The sequence below is a fragment of the Hippoglossus stenolepis genome, chromosome 19 (genome assembly GCF_022539355.2).
Source record: "Hippoglossus stenolepis isolate QCI-W04-F060 chromosome 19, HSTE1.2, whole genome shotgun sequence".
NCBI classification, from domain to species: Eukaryota; Metazoa; Chordata; class Actinopteri; order Pleuronectiformes; family Pleuronectidae; genus Hippoglossus; species Hippoglossus stenolepis.
The window spans coordinates 903,752-925,796 of record NC_061501.1 but is presented as its reverse complement, the minus strand read 5'-3'; the positions used below and the strand labels follow the sequence as shown (position 1 = coordinate 925,796).

General features: G+C 39.9%; 1 protein-coding gene across 1 annotated transcript; it reads left to right on the top strand.

The window, feature by feature from the left end:
• Positions 1 to 5,137: 5,137 nt before the first annotated feature.
• Positions 5,138 to 21,970, top strand: LOC118098248 (phospholipid phosphatase-related protein type 4). The gene is made up of 6 exons (XM_035141868.2): positions 5,138 to 5,335; positions 8,339 to 8,468; positions 9,191 to 9,386; positions 15,174 to 15,231; positions 15,721 to 15,894; positions 16,035 to 21,970. The coding sequence occupies exons 1-6, from the start codon at positions 5,138 to 5,140 to the stop codon at positions 17,739 to 17,741; spliced, it is 2,463 nt and encodes an 820-aa protein (XP_034997759.2). The 3' UTR covers positions 17,742 to 21,970.
• The last annotated feature ends 75 nt before the right edge of the window (positions 21,971 to 22,045 follow it).

Sequence of the window (22,045 nt, the reverse complement as noted above, 5' to 3'; positions counted from 1 at the left end):
ACAGTGAGGTTAGATGTAGAGCAGTTTCTGGTGAAAATATAGTCAAGGTGGTTACCAGCTTTGTGAGTGAGTAGGAGGGGAAGGACTGAGTGAGAGGGCAAAGGAAGAAAGTAAAAGTAATAGGTCAGATGACTTCTCCTCTGTATGTTGAAGTCACCCAGAAGGACAAGTGGAGGGCCATTTCCTGGGAAGTTTGATAGGAGGACATCTAATTCTTCCAAGAAATCTCCCAAAGAACCTGGTGGACGATCACAGCATGAAATTCAAAAGACAATAGGGTAAGATGTGGCAGCGGGTAGAGAGAAAAACTCCATTTGGGAGTGATGAGTATATAGTCTATTTACCTCACAGGTAGAAAGTAAAATAGAACTTAGCCCTTGACAAAATTGGAATAAAATTCAAGCGTTTTAACTGTAACTGGTTCTCTTTAACTCTCAATCACTTGAGTGAAACAAATCCTAGCACATACAATTAAAGGTAAGACAAAACAGTATAAACAAGCAATCTAGTCTAACCTAAGATAGCAGATACAATAGTATTCTAGCAGAGAAGCTTATTTAAAGAAGATACTTAGCATAAATCCAAGCAGTCCAGTAGTATGAAACCCCAGAAGTCCAATGCACAGTCCAATGTTTACTGTGATGTGAACAACACGTGCAGAAGTCTTGATGAATTTGTTAAGAACTTTCTCTACATTGGCAGTTTTACCATTAAACTGTTTACTTAAGTCAGCAATAAATGACTGAAAAGAATAAGAAAGGAATGTAAAACAGACATGACATTAGACGCTAAAACATATCAAATGCAGTTAGTTTCTATTAGCCTGAGCAAATCATGCTGCACAAATAAAAATACAATAAAAAAAAAAAAAAATACCCTGCAAAAAATGTTCTTTGAATTATGTACAGTACAGTATTCCTTATAGAGCAGCTTCATCTGCAGAGCATGAGCACTGCGAGTGTTGACACCACTGACCTACATATCTAATTTCTACAAGCTGAGATGCTTGGCGAGAGGTGAGAGAGGCTGACAGTAAGCCAAGAAAACGGACCTGAGAGAGAAGGGGGAGGGGTTTGGTGGTGCGGAGCTCAGCTGGATGCTGCAGGAGCTGGTCCAGTAAGGATGCATCCTCTTTGCATGATGCTTCATGCAGATATGCATCGAGTCATGGCCCAGTATAAACCACTGTTTATCTTTGAAGGAACAAAAAAAAACACAATGTAAGATTTCAGAAAAGTCGTCTCTGCTAATATGTGACTTCAAATGAGAATATGTTGTTGGTGAGGTTGAGAGTAATGTGTGCAGGTTTATAGTTCATTCTTTCATTCATCCATGGATGTTAAATAAACTGATTGGTTAAAATTTACATATTTTTGTAAGGAAGGAAGGGGAGAGTGGAGGGAATGATAGAAAAAACCAGGATGGAAGGACAATAAAACTAGTGTTAGTGAGGAACCTTTGGCAAAAATGGGAGACACACAAAGGGAAGGAAGTCTCCAAACAGAGACTCTCTGTGTGGTTGTGTGTGTGTGTGTGTATCCACGATTGTGTATTAGTAGCTCAGCTTCCAGCAGAAGTGTGTCGACTTGAAGAGATCTCCCTTTGTTGGGCTCCCACTGGGGCCCTCCTCCATCACACTGCTCTACTTAGCATTAGCTGAGCGAGCATCGCGCCTGCCACTGTGTACCAGTGAGTCAGGGTATTAAGCTGCATGATAAAACCCATGATGCTCCAGGCCACATTCAACTCCCACTGACACATCTAACTGCAGGCTACTTATCTGCCTTCAATTACGCATCAGATATCTGCCTTCACATGCACCTCACTTCTCTGTGCTAATCTTCCATTGGGCACCACAGAGCCAGGGGGCCGTTGGAAAACATTCAGGAAAAATTCCGACGCAACAGAACTGCAGCAGAACTTTTAAGTCTATTTTAGGTGTGACGACCCTCTCAAAGCAGGCCTCTCTCTGCAGGAGCCTGATGGGAGGAGTTGGTCATCAGGGAGATTCACCTCACCTGGTCGGACAACAGTATATAAACTGGTGACATTCAGCAAGTCTGTCGCTCCCCCATGGCTTCCACAGCATTTGGTTTTAGGTTGTATAATGATTTATACATTTACCTTTCCTTAAAGGGGACATAGCATGCCCATTTTACCACAAGTTGATATGGTTCCTTGGGGTCTTAATGAAATGTCTGTAACATACTTTGGTCAAAATACCACAAGGATCATATAAAACAGCACCCTTTTCACCCTGTATAAAACAGCCCTCCACAGAGTGACCTGTTTTGAGTGCCTGTTCCTTTAAATGCTAATGAGCCAGCTCCCCCCTCCCCCTCTCCCCCATGATTTTAAACGATATAAATTACATATTTTATATGATATAAATTATCAAATATGCATCCCATACTTTGTATTCCCCTTGTTGTCCTGGAGTTTTAATTTTCCCAATCACATAATTAAATGTCCCCCTCTGCCCATCCACTACAAGCACACAAGCACACAAGCAGAGAGAGAAAACTCCCTGCTTACAAAAAGATGAAATATGATTTGATGGTTTAGGGTCATACACACTCTCATGCAAACATGTGCACCAACATTGTTTTGTGAATAGTGTCTAGACATTTCTCACACAGATACAGTTTTAAGTCTACAAATGCATTAAGAGAAGTGCAGATATAAATGCTGCCAGTATGTCAAGTAGCCATTTGTAGGAAAATTCCACAGCTCGCCACAAATATTTTCACCTCATACAACCATCATTAAATTGTAAAGAATGATGTTTTATGTTTTACGCAAATCCTCTCACAACGTAGAAAAGCATCAAACCTCAGAGCCTGGAAAAGCTTTTCTTTATAGGTTTTTTCCTCCATATCTATTGGCTTAGACAATAAGGAGTTTGAATCTTTATTATGTATCATTACATAAATCACTGATTGGAAGACAAAACAAAGTTGTGACATTGACTACAAAAGGAGCAGAAGCAGCAGTGAGAGATTTAGGAGAGAAAACCCCCAATAAAAGTAAAAATCTATTGGATAAGGTTTTTAATATGATCACCTTAAAGGGTAAAATAAGCTACAAAGTTATGATTGAGATCTATTCCAATGTAAGCAAAGGGACTATGATATAACGATGCTTTGATACAGGCTGATTCCCTGTTAGGTTTTCATTGGTGTTTGTCTTTTTGTCTGTGTGTTAGCAGAATTACTCAATATTATTGAAACTTGGTGGAAGGATGCTGTAACTATTAACTTTAGGAGCAGATCCAGGATTTTTTTTTTTTCATATTCTTTCATATTGCTAGATAGGGCGGTTTTCGACATTGTTGGACATTCATTTCTCAATAAATAATGCAGACATCTTGGGAAAAAAAGAAGAAAACTTAGATGACTGACATCCATGAGTGTGTGCAATTTGGTGAAACTTGATTGAATTTAAGGGGAGTGTTGGGCCTTGGAGGTAATACTGTCATTCAAGTTTTTGTGAGTGAAATGAATGAGTACCCAGAAGTAGTGATGAAATGGTTAGCAGTTTCACTTTAAACTGTGGTAAAATTCAAGCTGCATAGTTGTACCATTTCATCGTTCGTTGTATTAATGTGTTGATTTGATACTGTCCAGCATCAACCAGAGTTAGCAATTCTCCAAGACACGAGCAACGTGCATTATTTGTGTGAATGTGGTGAAAGGAGCGGAAGGCTGGCAGTGGGATGTAACAGCAGGAGAGCTGCTACTATCCAGTGTCACCCACATTGTGTGCGTTTGGGGTTTACATCTGCACTTCACGTAAGAGCTATTGACCTTCTCTTTTTCATTTTCAGCACATTTCTACAATACAGCGATAATACAGATTATCATTATATAAAATGTTTACACTGTTTCATCTCTACCCAGAAGCAAAAGAGAGGTGTACATTGTGTAATAAGATTGAGAGGAAGTCAGGTGCTTGCCCATGTAGCAATTTATATATAGGTCAGGATGAACGAAAGATCAGGATCAGGATATTGCAATTAAATGTTCGGTCTGTGGTTAGGCTTCTCGCAGCAATGTTCCAGGCAAGTTGCACAAACTGATGACTGATTTAGCATAAAGGACGTTAATGAGCTACTTGTACATATGCATCGAAACATGTTCATGCACTTGTATTTAAATGGTAAATGTTTTACATTTCATATACGTAGATGGTTGTATAACATCTCAGTACAGAACAGCAATACAGTAAACTACTATTACAAAATAGCGGGCCTAGCTTGCACGACGTATATAACATGTTGTATACACTTTGAACTAAGAAACAGTACAATGACCAGGTGCTATCTTGAAGAAGAGTTCTCATTCTTTATGATGTGGCATCCAAAACTCTGAGATTACTTTCCCATTAGGGGAAACTGCACTATGTGGCCAAGGGAAAACCCCACAAAACAGAGCAAAGATTATGGTGGTGTCTCTCTGGTGAAAAAACTGTTTGGGCTCTGTCCTGCACCACATCCCTGCTCTCTCACTGCCCTAGACAAGACTGGATATCCATTAGTAAAATGCCACCAGCTCATAGTACACAGTACTGTGACAGGTCAGTGGTCAATTGCTATAGCGGTCTAAAGCTTACATTTACATGACAGCTGAGCCCTCTATCACTGGCTATATTACACACACCATTGAAGAACATGGATTGATTTGTTCAACTGAGAGATCAACACCAGCTTTATTACTGAAACTTTATTTCACAGTTGGGACTGAACTGTTGTGTTTTTTATGACTTTTAGACCTCAAGCTGGCTATAATAAAAAGAAACTAGCTGTTTCTCATTATTTTTTGGGGGGGATGAGGAGGATTCATCCACGGATCTGAGCTCAGATCAGTGGGAGCACTTGATGTTCATAAGAACAATTAATTCCACATGGCATTGTTCGTCCCCCTCAGCACCATCCTCACCCCCCTGAGGTCATGAAAACTATTTTCCATGCCTCGTCCTTATTATTAAATCAAATTAGCATGTTCATTGAACCATAGGGTTATGGGCACATAACCAGGCACATTGCAGCATTAACTGCCTGTTTATCTATTGCCAATTCATAAAGCCTTCTGCCTCAGCTGCTTGGTGACCAACCTCTCATAGCCTCACTTCCTGGAGCATGTCCACTTCGATAGCTGCCATCTCGCAATACCCAGTCAGTCTGTACTTCCTGGAGTGGACGGATGTGTTCAAGCCAGTGAAGTCGGGCTTTACCTGCCATGACCGGAGTCTGAGTCTGCCCTACATTGACCCCAACCATGAGGTCATCCCCCTGCTGATGCTGCTCAGTTTGGCCTTCGCCGGACCCGCCATCACGGTAAGGATTACTGACGTGACAGCAGATTTACACTAACTTTAAGTAGGATTTAACACAGTGCTTTGGTCTTTGACATGGCAGTATCATGTATATAAACATGGAAGTAGACCAGCAAGAGGTGGTTGACGTCAGTGTTGCTTTCTTTTTTTTTTATCTCAATGGAACCTCACTGAGTTAGTGTTTTCATTATCTTGTTGGCCTGCTAGTTAAACCACTGTCTGAGCTGTATCTGACCAAGTTTGAATGTTTGTTTCAGTTGAATGCCTTTTTCTGCTTAGAGAAATTAAAAATATTTTTTTGTCTTGTAACCATGGAATTTCTTTCATGTAGCAGTTAGTTGATTAAAAAATATTTTGAAATAAATTACATTTTGTCCCTTTGTTAAGGGGTTGGCCCAGAAAGCAGTCAGTCTTTATCCTGACATAAACATAAATATTTGTACTCACTTTTACATTAGCTAACTGTAAAGAATGATTACAATAACAGACTACAAGTCATTTTGAATGGGTGAATGGTGTGGTTATCAAGTCTAGGAAAGTGCTATATAAGTACAGACCATTTACCATTGAGGATGAGGCAGAATACCCCCAATAATTCCCCCATGCTATCCAATGTTTATAAGGCTGCATTTAGACACATTAAAAAATAAGTCGTCAACATTTTACGGCTCAGTACAACACGAGACGTGATGCACACAGCCATGACTCAGGGTTAAAGTGACTGGAGATTAATAACTAAATACATGATTGTAAGTTTGTCATCTAAATCATAACCATCCAATAAAAATTGTGTTGAAGATGCAGTGGGCTGCTCATTCCACCATGCCGAAACCAGAAAAGAGAGCAGTCGGAACTGAGATTGCCTTGTGCTCAGGGATGGCAATGCCAGACGTCTTTCCTTGGAGGAATGGAGTGGCTGTGAAGGAGCATAAGGCTATAAGGTTCAATTAGATGGGTATAGACCCAGGAGTTGCTCTGTAGGCATGCCAAAACATTCTGAACCATCTGTAAGGGTTTCACTGCGTATGTAGGGAGGCCTTATAGAGGGGCATTGTAGTAGTCGAGGCGAGTGATAACCATAGCCTATACCAAGAGCTAAGTGATATATTGAAATGTAACGCCATATTTTTCTTATGTTGTGTAGAACAAAGCAACACGACAGGACAATAGATGAAAGACGGGAAGGGAAGGATAGTGTGTTGTGATACACGACAACCAGGTTTCCCAATGAAGTGGCGTATATTGCAAAGAGAAGGGGGCTAGTATAGATCCTTGTGGCACTCCAGTGGCGAGGGCTTGGGATAAGGATGTTTGCTCCTGCCACGACACACTGAAAGAATGCCAGTAATACCAATCCCACCATAGAAATAAAGGAGACAAAGGTGGCTTTATTACCTAGTATGTGGTCAGACTGTAATGAAAGTAGAATGAACCTAGGACTCACTCCGAGAGTGATTGTCTGGCAAAAGGATGAAGATCCTACTTTTCTCTGATCTTTAATTTACTACAGAATTACATTTTTATTGCAAATAATCATATTTTCCTATTATATCTATATGTGTATGTTTACACACACACACACACACATATATATATAATTGCTGATTAGCAATTACTATTTCTATGTTGAGATATGAGCTGCAAATAGAAAATCTAGTTCAATAAAATGTATATTAAGATTTTGAACCCCCCTTTTTTCTTGTTTTACCCTTACACATCAATAGATTAATACTCCTCATATCAGCATATAACACATCATCTGCCAGGAACTTGTGGAGCAGAAGACGTTTCCGAATACAAGCTGCAAAGAGTGTTCAAGTGCTTTAAGTGACTCTCTGGGTTAGAGCTACTGCTCACCTGCAAAGCTTATGGGAAAATTTGTTTGACTTGAGTTAAAAATTATTCTTACTGAATTCTTGTCCCTCTGGTGAAATCATAAAAAAAAACACTGGGTTATCCTGGGAAATATATTCAGCGATTGGCAGCAGTTTTAGTTCGAATGAAAAGATGGAGGCTGTGGCTGATAGAGCTGCTGCAGCTCCATCAACTTGTTTAAGCTAATGAAGTGCAAATGAGAGTGTAAAAGAAAAAAACTGAATTGTCTGTGTGTCAGTCTCTTATGCAGAATCCTTGGAAACCCTCCTCTAAGTACTTCTAATCCTTCCCAATGTCTGTTACGGATACTGAATTCCTTTTTCCTCTCACTATGATTTCTAGGTCGTCTCTCGCTACTTTATCCAACACTATATTCTGCCCATTTTTCTCCATCCCCTTCTGTGTTCAGTGATCTGTGATCCTAGAGAGTTGCTGTGCAGATATACACTGAGAGTTGACCTATCTCGTCAGTCCAGTGAAATGGACAGTCAGTAGAAATGAAGGTGGGCAGATAGGGAGGGAATCAAAAAAGACTTGTGCTACAGATGCAGCTCAAGGATACAAAATAATGTAATGTAAATTAAGGTTTGAATATACGTAAAGACTATAAAGACCAGCTGAATTAACTGTCTTTCAATCTCCTTTTAAAGAGTTTGGACTAATTGGTTTGTGTGTCCAGCCTTGAGCATTAGTATTAATCTTATCAATCATCTTATCGATCACTTTATGAAACAAGTGACATTAAACTATATTCACACAGCGCTTGTGCAGAGGGCTTTACCAACTCACGCACTCATCCACCTTTCATAGCTGGTTCAGTATCTTACCCACGTTTCGACTGGAGCAGCTGGAGATCAAACCATTTCATTTTTCCATTAGTTGATAACCCAGTCACCTCATATCTCTACATCATAAAACTGTGTCTGAACACGATGTGAACAAATTCATACTGACTTAACACAACTCATCATATTATGTTATAAATGAACATTATATTGAATATAAAAGTACAAATATAAAAATTATTTAAAAAACGAGAAAAAAAAACAGTGGCCCCAGAACTGTCCCCCACTGTTGCATGTTAACACATGTAACATATGTGTTGTTGTTGTTGTTGTTGTGATAACAGATTATGATTGGAGAGGCCATCCTGTTCTGCTGTCTGTCTCGGAGGAAGAGTGGTGCAGCGACAGAGGCCAACATCAACGCTGCTGGATGCAACTTCAACTCTTTCATACGCAGAGCTGTCCGATTTGTTGGTACGCTGATTTCTGTTTTTACACAGTCCTGGTACAGTAAAACATTTTTTCAGCTAGTGTGTTTTTAAGGAGCAAGAACCATCATTTACTTAAAACTAGAGTATGTAGCTTTTTTCTAATATTAGAAAATAAAGAAGAAAAAATTAAATTTTGGGTGAACTATGCTTCAAACAAACAGTGCAATGATATATTATTATTATGTTTTTGAGTGAGTGTCACCCTTACAACTCATCAGTGAAGGCCAGGTCAGGGTTGGGAGCATGTGACTGTCAAATAATAAATGAACGTGCCTGTCTCTGTCTCAGAGTTGGGTGTTATGGGTGTTATGGGTGTTATGGGTGTTATGGGTGATATGGGTGTTATGGGTGTTATGGGTGATATGGGTGTTATGGGTGATATGGGTGGGTGGAGGCTCAGGCTAGCACTTGCCTGAATTCAAAATCTCACATTTAGTAGCTTTAACTCATTTTATGCTAAAATCTCTCAGCACAGAGGACAATTATCAATATGTTTACATGCATGTTTAACGGTCATCATTAAAGCATGTTCTGTTGATAGAACTAATGTCTGTTTGTGAATTTCAATGGCTGTTATCACAACTGCTATGCTTTACACTGCCTGTATATACTGGCCCTGTAAAGCACATGCAGCAATCGGTTATTATGCCTCTGCACGTTTGGATGGATTCCCTGCTTTAACCTCACATTCTCCTCTGTCCTCAGGTGTCCATGCATTTGGTCTTTGTGCCACGGCCCTCATCACTGACATCCTCCAACTGATGACAGGCTACCCAACACCCTACTTCCTAACTGTGTGTAAACCCAATTACACCACGCTGAACATCAGCTGTGAACAGAATCCCTATGTCATGGAGGATATCTGCTCAGGGGCTGACCCCACAGCCATCAACCAGGGCAGGTAGGGAGGAAAAACATTTGACTGTATTTAACATATTTGATTTGTAATTTTCAAATTATTCAAAATCAAAAGTAGAAATACTTTGTGATGCATTACATGCATTTTATAGAGACGAAATCAAAGAAACCAGTTTTAATGCAATGTGTTCATACAATACAAGAGGCGTTTGTTCAACTCCACTACCAATTTGAAACTGATTTTTATTCCAGAAAAGTGTTATCATTCATCTATCCTGTAACTAATAAATTGGAATATGGTTTGGAATAGACATGGACATTGAGCAGGTCAAAGCCAAAAGAGAAAGAGAAATGCCTCCGTATGGGGCCAGAGATTTGAAGGAGAAGCAAAGCTGCTGCGTGAGATGAAATTGAATTAAAGGGGACATAGCATGCAAATTCCACTTCGTTAGTGCTTCTACACGTTAATGTGGGTATCTGGCATGTCTACCAACCCAAAAACTCTGGGAAAAAAACACTTGCGCGTTTTGTTATGGTTCCTCTAAGTCAGAAACGTCATGCTTGAGCGACTCGATTGAGCTTCCTGGGTTTTGTGCCCCCCCCCCGAATACACACGCTTTGGAAATGGGGCTTGAATCCTAAGTATGTTATGAAACACTATTAGCTCTCTATGCGGAGGTGGGTAATGGGGACACAGGTCCAGTTGTAGCTGGTTCTATTTTTTCCCAAATAAATAGTGTGGCGAGCACGTGTGAGAATGATGAAGATTGCACAGAGAACTTTCTTCTAAAACTTTACTTGTGTCCCATACACAACTGACCAAATCTAGAATAATTTACGCTCAGAAAGGCCAGCGACATCTTTGAATTTAATCTAGAATGGCTCTCAGTTGAGTGCATGCCTCCACCCAGGACCAACATCCCCTTAAATTCAATCAAGATGCACCAAATTGCAAACACTCATAGATATCAGTCCCCTAAATATGGCACATTTTCTTCATCAGCAGTATAAAACCATAACTGTAAAAAATAGATATTTGATCCTTTTGGCTCATAATATTATACCTGACATCATTAGATGATTATTATAGAAGCATAGCATGTTACTGCTGTAGCTGCTGGAGGTGGAGCGAGTTTGAACTACTTTATACTTCTTTATAAACAGAGATGCAGGCCAAATAAACCAGATTAAAAGGGGTCATGGGATGATTAGTGGGAGAGGTAAGACATAGAAACAAAGTTCTGAGACACAAGTCTGTTTCAGTTATTTCACCTGTTCCCTCATCTGCAATTTTTGGTGAAATAACATTTATTGAAATGAAACCATGTTAGATGTTTAAAAACCACTGTTGTGGAGCTGTAAACAACTCAATCTGACCCTGATTACAACAACTGTATATGTAGGTAGGAAGGACTTTAAATTAGCAATGGTGCTGCAGGGCCAAATATGAGACAGGAAACTGTTCCAGAGCCTGGCAGCAGCAACAGAGAAGGCCTAACTAACCACATTACATCAAACAGCTTCAATTTGTAACTGAGCCAATTTATGGAAATAAAAAAATAACATAAAATTGCTATTAGACAAAACATTTGCAATTTAATTCACTTGACACAAAAAAACTACTTTCACGGCTTACATTTTTAAAGCACACAATAGATGTAACTGATGGCTGTTGAGATGAGAAATTTGAGATTTCAGTGTCAAGCAATTATTTGGTGCCCTCACAAACATTATTTATAATTTAATAGTTTTTTTAATTCCATTGGTTTTTGTCACATGTGAACCGCAGTTGAGTAAGCCTAATAAAAAATGTAAACGATGTCAATCTGTGCCATCATCCCAATTCTCTTCATTAATGAAGGAAGGGCACCATTTAATGACAGTCAAAGGTTAAACTTTTGCCTTTTGAACTGTGTTATACTAGCCAAGTCTATATTTTTTTTTGGTTTGTTTATTTTTTAATATAATATTTTTCATCTTACTCAAATCAATTTTTTTATCCAAGTGAGCCAGAGCAGGATTACTTCGGTCACAGAAAGGAATAGAGCAATATCTTTAATTTCTTCACTGACAGGGAAACAAATATTCCCTCTGATTTGGCTGTCATCGGTCAAGCTTTTTCCAAGATATTACTCTTCTGAGACTGCCTGAGTAGATTTTGGGATAGGGAGACGATGCTGGGTTTGACACATGTAGTTTTGTCTGCAGACTATGGGAGTCTAAATATAACCTACTGCTGCTGGCATAAACAGTCTTCTGCTCTCTCTGTGCCAGCTTTATCTAAAGTCTTGCTTCCAGAGCACAAGAAGCTGTTTTGCTGCAGCAATTGTGCACCAGGGGTACTATTAGCCTATTTTAATAGCAGAAATAGCATAGTGTACTACTTGTCTCCCTTTAACAAAGACATAACACTATGAAGCATTAATGTTTGGGTTGGAGGTCATCCTAAAACCCAAATGTAACATTTGCACTAACTAGCAATTAACCAAATGGTCTAAATGTGTTTAAAAGATTTAAATTGTGGTCTCGATGCTGAGATTTCTAAACTACAAGTAGAACTTTTAGTGTGATTAGGAAGATGAAGGAAAGGCCAAGAGGTCACCAAAGTGATTAGGAGTCCTCCAGAGGTTTGTGGCATATACACACTAGGGGTAGGGGGATTTACAAGATACCTATCTAAAAATAGGTACAGATATTGTACCTGTCGGTGTTGAGGTTCCCTGGCTTAAGTCTTTAGGTCTTCACACAAAGGGAGATAGCGTTCAATCCCTGAGAATCCACATCTTAACCTGTATCCCATTTCCAGGGAAATATATAATGTTTTAAGGGTAATTTGTTAAATCCCCACCAGTCACTCAAAACTTTTGATTGACTGATTGATTGATAAAACTGAGGAAGCGTGTGTTCACTCATTATTGAATCACCTGAGATAAATGTTAATGCCATGTCTGAACAGGGCCTTGGATATGGTTTCCTTACATGTGAAAATAGTGTGTTAAACAATGCCATTCTCCTATAATCCCTTATCAGTTTAATTAGCCCAATCTTCAAGGTTATTAAGATGCGGTTCAGCTCAGGAAATAGTTGGTCAAAAGGGATAAATAACATCAACAGCAGGTAAATAAGTACAGGAATGGTGCTCATTTATCAAAAATAGCATGTACATGTATATACTGTATGATAGGCTGGAGTAGACTGTGTAGATTATGTTATATTTCATATTTAAATGATGGGTTCACATATTTTAATTTAATCTAAAAAAACAATGCTCACATCCCATGTGTACAATTAAACTGGTTCTTGCATGCTATAATTCGCCCTCCTTTTCATACAAACCATTAAAGCATCCCTTCCTAACATGCAAATGGCTGACAGATTTCACATACTCTTTTAATATCAGGCTTCAAGAGTCAAATCAAGTAGGCATCTTATGATTCTATCACAGTCTTTCTAGTGCAAATGTCAGAGGGTTTCCCCACACAGTGTTTACAAGCTGATCTTAATCAAGGCATGCAAAGAGTAAACCTTGTACTTTGATCTAACTTGTTGAATATCATCACAGCAACTGATAATGTGACTCAGCATTGTGTATGGCTCCCGCTGTCTGTATGCACTCCAGACAACATCTGGGCATGCTCCTGATGAGTCGGCGGATGGTGTGGATCAGTGAGCTCCTGGACAGAAAGTGGCAGTACTTGGCAACGTCGGATAAACCGATACATAACGTAACCATGGTTGCGAAATTTGATTTAGGTCAGGGGAACATCAATCAATCAATCAATCAAATTTTATTTGTATAGCCCATATTCACAAATCACAATTTGTCTCATAGGGCTTTAACAAGGTGTGACATCCTCTGCCCTTAACCCTCAACAAGAGCAAGGAAAAACTACAACAAAAAAAAACTTTAACAGGGGAAAAAGAATGTAGAAACCTCAGAGAGAGCCACATGTGAGGGATCCCTCTCCCAGGACGGACAGAAGTGCAATAGATGTCAAGTGTAAAGGAGGACATCAGAAAAATAAGGGTATTTGCAGCATTGATTCGAATAAACAGTCATAATCCACAATGTGGTCGCAGCCGCGGCCCTGGATCTGTGGACGACAAGGCAAAGGGACTCCGGGGAAGAAGTCAAGTCAGTAACATGTATTGATGAGATATTAATTACTTTGATGTGATAAGGAGGGAGAAGAGGAAGGAGAAGCTGGGAAGCTACATGAGGGCCAGTCAATGGCATCAATGGCTTCGTAATCCAGAAACTGCCTACACACTCTGTCCACATGAGTCCGGGCATTGTCCTGCACCAGGAGGAACCCGGGGTCCACTGCACCAGCCTAAGGTCTGACAATCGCTCTGAGGATTTCATCCTGGTACCTAACAGCATACAAGGTACCGCTGACTATGACGTGGAGGTCCGCGCGACCCTCCAAGGATATGCCTCCCCAAACCATCACTGACCCACCACCAAACCAGTCGTGCTGGATGGTGTTATAGGCAGCATAACGTTCACCTCTGCCTTACTCTCTCCCGCCTGTCACATGTGCTCAGTGTGAACCTGCGCTCATCTGTAAAAGAACGGGACGTTGGCAAATGCCAATTGAGGTCTACGGTGCTCGGCTGTGAGCACAGGTCCCACCAGAGGACGTCAGGCCCTCATGCCACCCTCATGATGTCTGTTTCTGACAGTTTTGTCAGAAAGATGCACACCAGTAGCCTGCTGGAGGTCAATTTGTAGCCCTAAAAAATGACCGCACGTATGGATGTGCCATCCTGGAGGAGCTTGACTACCTGTGCAACCTGATTGGGCTGCAGGTACCTCCTCATGCTACCAGTAGTGACAAGGACACAGGCAGAACACTAAACTAGAGAAGAATCAGTCAGGAAGGATAAGGAGAGAACAGCTGTCTGTGGCCATCACACCTAAAACTAATCTTGTGGGTTGTCTTGCCTCTTCATTGCACCTGTTGTCACTTTCATTTGCACCAAAACATCACTTGTGCTTCCTAAATGGACAGATTGATATCCCAGAAGTTTTACAGACTTGGTGTACACTGTGAAGATGAAGATGAAATACTTACAGTCATTTGACTATTATTTTAAGACAGACTTGTATTTAATAAAACCCATAATAATATGTGTTTATTGTGATATATGTATAATGACAGATGCATAATTATATACACAATATTCATACTGTTTGTTTCCTAAAGTGTTTTTTGTATTTTATTTTGAATGTCATTTTAATTTTTCTGCAGATGTTGTAAATATTGGTTAAAGGAGCACACAACTGTAGCACAAACAAACACTCACACACATATATACAACTGCATGAACGCACTGCATGTCCACATCCAAACATATGCAGAGTCAGGAGTAAGGAAGAGGGGTGGTTGGAGGAGTGAGAAGGAGTTGTCAGAAGTAGGTCACTGGGATGGAGCTCAGTGAAAACTGGGCCACATGTTCACTTTCAGTATGCAGCACACAGTCAAGCTCCTGCTGCTACACAGCAATGTGTGACAACATGTGTATATGTTTATATGTTCACCTGGTACTTGGCAAGTGTCATCAGATAAACCTATCACTACAATGTAAAAGATTGTTGTAGTGAAATGAATTACTTGGAGGGATTCTAACATTTTAATAATGGCTTGAAGAGGATGAAAAGGGGCATCTATAATTTGGTTCAGTCATCCAACCCATAACATCAAAGTGTGTGTGCAGGCTGGTGTTTGAGATATCTCATTATGCTGGTGTTTTTCTCCCTTTGCTGTTGACTCACACATGCAGATGTGAACATTGGCTGAGCCTATTTCTGTTTCACCTCTTGCAGAAAATCCTTCCCGTCGCAGCACGCTACCCTTGCATCCTTTGCCGCCGTTTATGTGTCGGTGAGTAATGGTTTGTGCCCCTCAAACACTGAGCCCTGCACAGACGAACATTTGTGACTGAGGGATGAAAATTGACTGTTTCACATGCTTCTTTCCTCTACTTTATTTACGCTTTACTGTGTTCAATTGACTCATCTGTAAAATGTCTAGTTTTTAGACACTATATACTACATTTGTGTAAAAGTATAACAGAGATCAACATGAGTCCATGGAAAAATACCTATTGTCACTAAGGATCTTAGGGTGCCTGTGGAATGACCCCGGTAGCGACCAACTAATGTATTAAATAATTCCAAATGAAAAGTTTATGACATTGAGATGGTGACTCAAACTAAATACCAAAATAAACAGACAACACAGAGAGTACCCGATTTGCTTTGTTTTCACCTAAATGCCAAATAACACTGCCTGGGTGATGTGAAGGAATAAAACACTGTTATAACAGAAAGTACATGCAGGACAATGAGTAAATGTGTAATGTGTCCACAGATGTACTTCAACAGCACTTTGACAGACTCATCCAAGCTGCTCAAGCCCCTTTTGGTCTTCTCCTTCATCATCTGTGCCATCATCTGTGGTCTGACAAGGATTATTCAGTATAAGAACCACGCTATTGACGTCTACCTGGGCTTCCTGCTTGGAGGAGCTATTGCTGTTTACCTGGTAGGGGGCCAGTCCACTCAATCAATCAAGAACTTCCTTAACTAACCTTAATCTCCAGAGCTCTATATTTGGTAAAAGGAAAAAATAGTGTGAGATTAAATGTTGTACCCTATGATATTTTTGTGTTACTGTTTCGCCAGGGGTTGTATGCAGTTGGAAATTTTCAGCCTAGTGAGGAGGCCAGCAACAGTCCACCCCCACAGCTGCACCGACCTCCCTGCTCTTTGCCCCACATAAGCCAGGAGGCGGTCCTCCACCACTTGCAAATGAAAGCCAGCATGGTTGGAGAGCAAGGCATACCCACCTCCCACTCTGAGGGTCTCCTCCACCGAGGTCTTCAGCAACAGAGGCCTGATGACAACCTTAAGCGTTCCAGTGCAGATGTGGAAGTGATCTCCCCCCATAGCTCTCACAACAAAGATGCCCTGGTGACCTTTAGCCACACCCTTCCACGAGTGCACACCCCCCAGGCCATGGCAGCGTATGAGGAAGCAGCCAGGCGTCATGCATCCACCCTCCACCATGCCTCAATGGACTCTAGCCGCTCAAAGCAGCTTCTATCTCAATGGAAAAGTAAGAACAACAACTACAAATGCTCCTTGCAGGTGCCGGACTCCTTCTCGTCCTCTGTAGATTCATCATCTGGTCAGTCCTCCCTGCATCCACACCACCACGGCAGCATGGAACTCCGATCCAGCTCTGAGCCATTGGCTATGGGGCTGAATGGAGGCTTTGATAGTCATGCATACTTATCCAAACTGGCCAGTGGTACTAGTACCACACTACCTAGTAACTGTAGTGGGATCACCGGAGGGGCCAGGATAGCCATGCAATCTAGACCTGGTTCTTCACAGCTGGTCCACATACCAGAGGAAGCTCATGAGAATTACAACACCTCCTCCCTGAGAACACTGGGAGCTGGAGGAAATGAGGGGATGTCAACAGCAAATAGCACAGTTCAGGCTAACTGGCAAAGGGCAGCAGAGAAGACAACAGCCTGTAGGACTAATGATAATGGACAGAATATGCAGCCACGAATCATGCAAGTTATTGCTATGTCCAAGCAGCAGGGCCTACTACAGACCCATTCCAAGAGCTTAGATGAGAGTAGCATGGGCTGCCCTACCACTGGGAGTTGCCAGGGCTCTAGTCGCTACAGGGTGTTAAATGATCAAGCACCTACTAGCACCACAGGGCCAAGCTCACTTTGTAGTACCACAGGCAGCATTGCAGGGAGTAATGGAGCAATTGTCAGAGTAGAGGCCCACCCTGAAAACCACAGACCCGTGATCCAAGCTCCAGCCACAGATGGAAGTGGATCATGGAGGTGGCGGTCCCTGGACCATGGAACTGGAGCGAGTGGATGTGCAGGGACAAATGCAGCAGGAGGGGGATCCGCAGGAGGAGGTGGGAGTTTGAAGCAGTCCTATGATCTCAATGATCTAAATAGAGACTCAGAGAGCTCTGACTCGATACGTGAAGGGTCCATTGACAGGAAGCATGCCAATCACATTGTTACTACCACTGCCACTGTTAGCACCCCACCCATAGTTACTGTTCACACCCAGAACACTGGCCAGTCAGAGCAGAGGGTCCACCCCCAGGGTGTGTCTACGATTAGGGTCACTCCAGGGGATGGTAGTGGTTCTGGATCTGGAGGAGGTGGTGGCGGAGGAGGTGGTGGAGAGACCGCATCAGATACCCTCTCAATCACCTCCAGTCGAGAGTCCACGCTCCAGAGAAAAGGCAATAATATGATCCTGATTCCAGAAAGATCCGACAGCCCTGATAATGCCCGGAATATTTTCTACAAGGGAACGTCAATAACTCCTGTTTTCAAGGACTAATGCATAATCTGACTCAAAACTTCTAAGAAGATGTAGCGAATAATGCAACACAGTTGATTTTCAGAGAACCCATAACTGTGACAACAGTAAACCTGCCATTGTGCATAACATTATAACTTCAAAAGAAAAATGTTTTATTCAGCATGAGATTTTTGTACATGTTTACACTAAAGCACAACCTTTTAAGTGTTGTAGAAATAATCACTGTGTACTTTTGTGGTCACTCCCAAGGAAACCTATTGTAGTGTCGATGCTGTGCCAGTGCTTTGGAGAGAGGAGAACCTTTTTTAAACAGTTCTGTATGTTTGGGATATAAATCATCCCTAACAAAAGAAAAAAGTGAGTTGCACAGTAACATTTGGACTGTAGCAAACTACTGCAAAATAATTGTATGATAGCTGTGAAACCAGTGTTTACTTCCCCGGGTGCTACACCAGAAAACACTATTTACTATACAGCATACTACATAATTTGAGTAGATAAAGAATGATTTATTTTACAAAGACTGAAGAACTATGATATTAATGTGTGACAGAGATATGTTTTGTATTTTGTCTCTTTTCTGTACAGATATCACATACTCAATACTGTTTTGAACCATAAGTGTGCTTAGCATTCCTTCTGTAGCTATGAAGTCAAATAGGCTGTGACTTGCACTGAAATACACGTTTACTGTACCTTGTAGACCGTAAACCCTGACCTTATTTTTACGTCCTGTACTTAGATTTGGATGCACATGCCAGCCTCATATCTACAGCACCAAAACAGCAAATCACCGGAATATTCTTTACACTGTAAAGATAATTAGTATATTTCCAAAACATAATGCAATACTTGCCTTTAAGTTTGCCAGGTTGACAGGTATTAATGTTCATACTTTGTAGCTTTCAATGGAACACTTACAATTAGCAGAATATCCTTACTGCTGTCAAATCTGCAGCCTTGTGCTAACAGTATCAGTTACAAATTTGTTCAAGGATGTCCAGGGTACAAGTATAAATACAATGTCTTTTTGCATAGACATGCTTAGGTGAATGGCAGTTGGACTTCTCCCAAGGCTGGGTTGGCACACAATTCTCCCATTTACATTACACAAGATGACTGCTGTGAACTAAATATATTATTATATAAAATATATTCTCTTATTTAACAAAGGCACATTTGAAAACCAATGTACAACAAAGTAGGAGGGAAGAACTGGCTGCATTTTGGTAAAAAGTATCCTTTGATTGAACTTAAAACTTGCGCCACTAACAACTAGTGGATGCTAAATATTATGACCTTAAAACATATATATACAATCAATCAATTTCAGTTAAATTTAGCTTTTATGGTGCCTTGCCTTGTTCTCAATTAAACAATTAGTTGTTTTTAAATTTGCCAAGCTATGGTTTGTTCCTCTTACTGACTTCCTCTCCAAAGCAATAGCAGCAAAGGCTCATGCGTATCCTCATATTTAGAGCCGTATGCCATATCAAATCAAGAAAGTTGAAAAAATTAATACTGATGGTCAAATGCACCTTTCTCAGAGTATTTGGTAGCTTCCCCTTTTTGGATGAGGATTAAGAAGCAGAATGCTCTGTCAAGCAATGTGCTCAACATAGTAACAATCAAACTTGTTTTGTCGTAGCCTACCTTTATAAGCGCTACATGTAGCATTTTTCAACAAGAATATACAATATTGCTGTCAAATTGTTATACCTCAGTATGATGGTCATTATCAAATGAAAACCTATTCACATCTTTAGCAGGTGATCTTTGCTATGTTTAGCACTACTTTCACGATCTGTCATATACATTGGAAGAACAGCCCTTTTTCCCAGTTTTGTGCTGTGAAGTAGTTTCCTTTTGTGCGATTAAGTAACCAGCAGATTTTCTACCAAATCTCACCCAGTGTATCAAATGTACATTGTATACAGAGTAGTGAATAGTAAGCAAATGCTTAAGGTGGACTGTTTCTCAGTTAAGGAATTACAACAGTGGTTATTTACAGTGGTTTACATTATAGCGCATATCATGAATCTGTATCTCAGTGGTTAAATAAGCACCCACTAAATATGTCCAGGATTGGCACTTGTGAAAATATTATGCCAGAGTTATTATATAAGAACATTTGCCAAAGCTAGAAATTTTCAAAGAAATATATTATAAATCATCAGATGGAATTTTCAGTATTTGTATTGCAAGCCTGCATAATATTGTACATGCTTTATTAGATTTATTAACAGTTGCATGGTCACTTTTCTATAGTGCATATCATAGGGTTTTTATCATAAATGTGCATTTATTTTGAATTTACATAAGTGTTTAACAGTATGTACTTGATTTAAAGTATGTGATTCATAGTGAGAGTTAGATGACAATCTTTTCTATCTAAGTACTGTTGCCCTTAGAGTCGTTACAACAGGCTGGTTTCCTTATTCACCCACTCTGCATCATACTCAGTGGAAATTTGTATATATTCTAACAAACATGTAAAAAAAGCAGAAGTTTTACTCAAAAGTTCTCAAAAGAAAATATCTATTTTTAAAGTAACCCAGATAGATTGAATATTTTAAATATAGTTTTTTGTTTCACTTAAGTGGTTGTATTTGTTTGTTAGCTGCACCACAGAATAGTGTATTGTGCCCACTTTAATCCCAATGATTAGGTAGAGCTACACTAGTTTGACTGCTCTCAGAATGTCAAAATAATGTTTGCAACACGATCTCATGAAAGTTCAATATTAGCACAAGTTAACTACGATTGTGGCAGTTGTGACAGCAGACACGCTTGACAGCTTTGCCCATAATAGGTCTACACTGTTGTACTGAGGCGTATTGAAGAGAGACAATTTTCCAAACTGTAATAATTTGTATTTGAATCTTTACTTGCAAAACCCCATAAGGTCACAGTCCTACGTGCATGTGTTTACCAAGGCTCAGTAAAAAGTGATAAGTATCTTTAGAATTAACACCCTCTCACAAAGGATATTTTCCAGTGTAATGCTAGAAGGATAACAGTAAACTGAATTCAATATAATACCTCAAAAGACGTTTTTTTCATTTGGCTATATTTTTCTAACAAATAAATCCCAGGATAAGACCAAAATCAACATTACATTAGTCTTTCTACACTTCCTGGCTTCCTTACTCCTAAAAACAGCTCAGAGATATGTTCTAACAGCTGGTTTCTGTAATTTGTAGTAACTGACACTCAAGCAGGAGATAACAATTCATTTACTGGGGGATCTTTTTTGGCTGAATACTACATGTGATGCTAAAAGTAATTATTTCGAGCTGTAGGACAAAGTGTTTGTGAAATTTAGTCAAAAGAAGCTCGTGTGTGTGTGTACATGCTTATTAAGAAACATGTTACCTATGCTACATTTTGGCTTAATGACAACAGTGGAGCTTTATGACACAGATGTATAATATGTGGGCTTTTGATTGACACACAGTCCTTTCTAATAGGACATTTGACTGTACTTGGGATTTGAAGACAAGGCAACTGAACTTAAGTACAAGAGCTCATTTTCAATCCCAGGATACATACATAACTATTATTTCAGAATGCCATTTCTTACCAGCCTTTTTACAAAAAACATATCAAGAAGGCTGTATTTCTACCCTTATATACGATACATCATATATGTTGAAACCAGCCTGTATGACATTACCTAATCATAGCCATTAGCCCACTACACGATTAACTTAGCCGTTGTGAGGGTGCAAAATTCTAGTTTTATTCTTTAGATTAAAGCCTTAACATTGCCCATAATTCCTTTCATATGACATAAAAATAACAGAATTCCCCAAACCACTTTCCCCCCCAGAGTAACATATCTAAAATATAAAATATATTGGATATAAAGAAAAAAAACAACATGAATATTCTATGGCATTATTTTAAATGATTTGTCTGATTTCGAGTCTGTCCCAAAGGTCTGTGAAATCAAAGAGTGTAAAATCACACATGGTTAGATATGTAGATCCAGTGGGTAAAACTGTGAATGGATGCTCTCTGCATGTGTAGCCTCTTTTGTTGTCCCTGGATGAATAATAAATGTTTTCTGATACTGTGATCAGCTGTGTGAATTTTATGCAGCAAGAAAAACCTATAAAATAGCAATGTGTTGGTTTTCGGAAGACAGTTGAACCTAGAATTCACACTAGTATTCAGAGCACGTTTATCGGGGTAGATGACAGTGCATTGTCTAAGTGATTGGAATAAACATGCTATTGAAACCAGCCCGTGTGTCCTCTAATCCATTTTGCCGTCGTAATTTAAGACTGACATAACTCTTGTCTTAAAGGTCCAGTGTG

Excerpts from the sequence above, each read along its gene's own strand:
- LOC118098248 (XM_035141868.2), top strand. The coding sequence starts at position 5,138 with ATGTCCACTTCGATAGCTGCCATCTCGCAATACCCAGTCAGTCTGTAC. Across the intron at positions 9,387-15,173 it reads ACAGCCATCAACCAGGGCAG|AAAATCCTTCCCGTCGCAGC; the intron begins GTAGGGAGGAAA and ends CACCTCTTGCAG. Across the intron at positions 15,895-16,034 it reads GAGCTATTGCTGTTTACCTG|GGGTTGTATGCAGTTGGAAA; the intron begins GTAGGGGGCCAG and ends CTGTTTCGCCAG.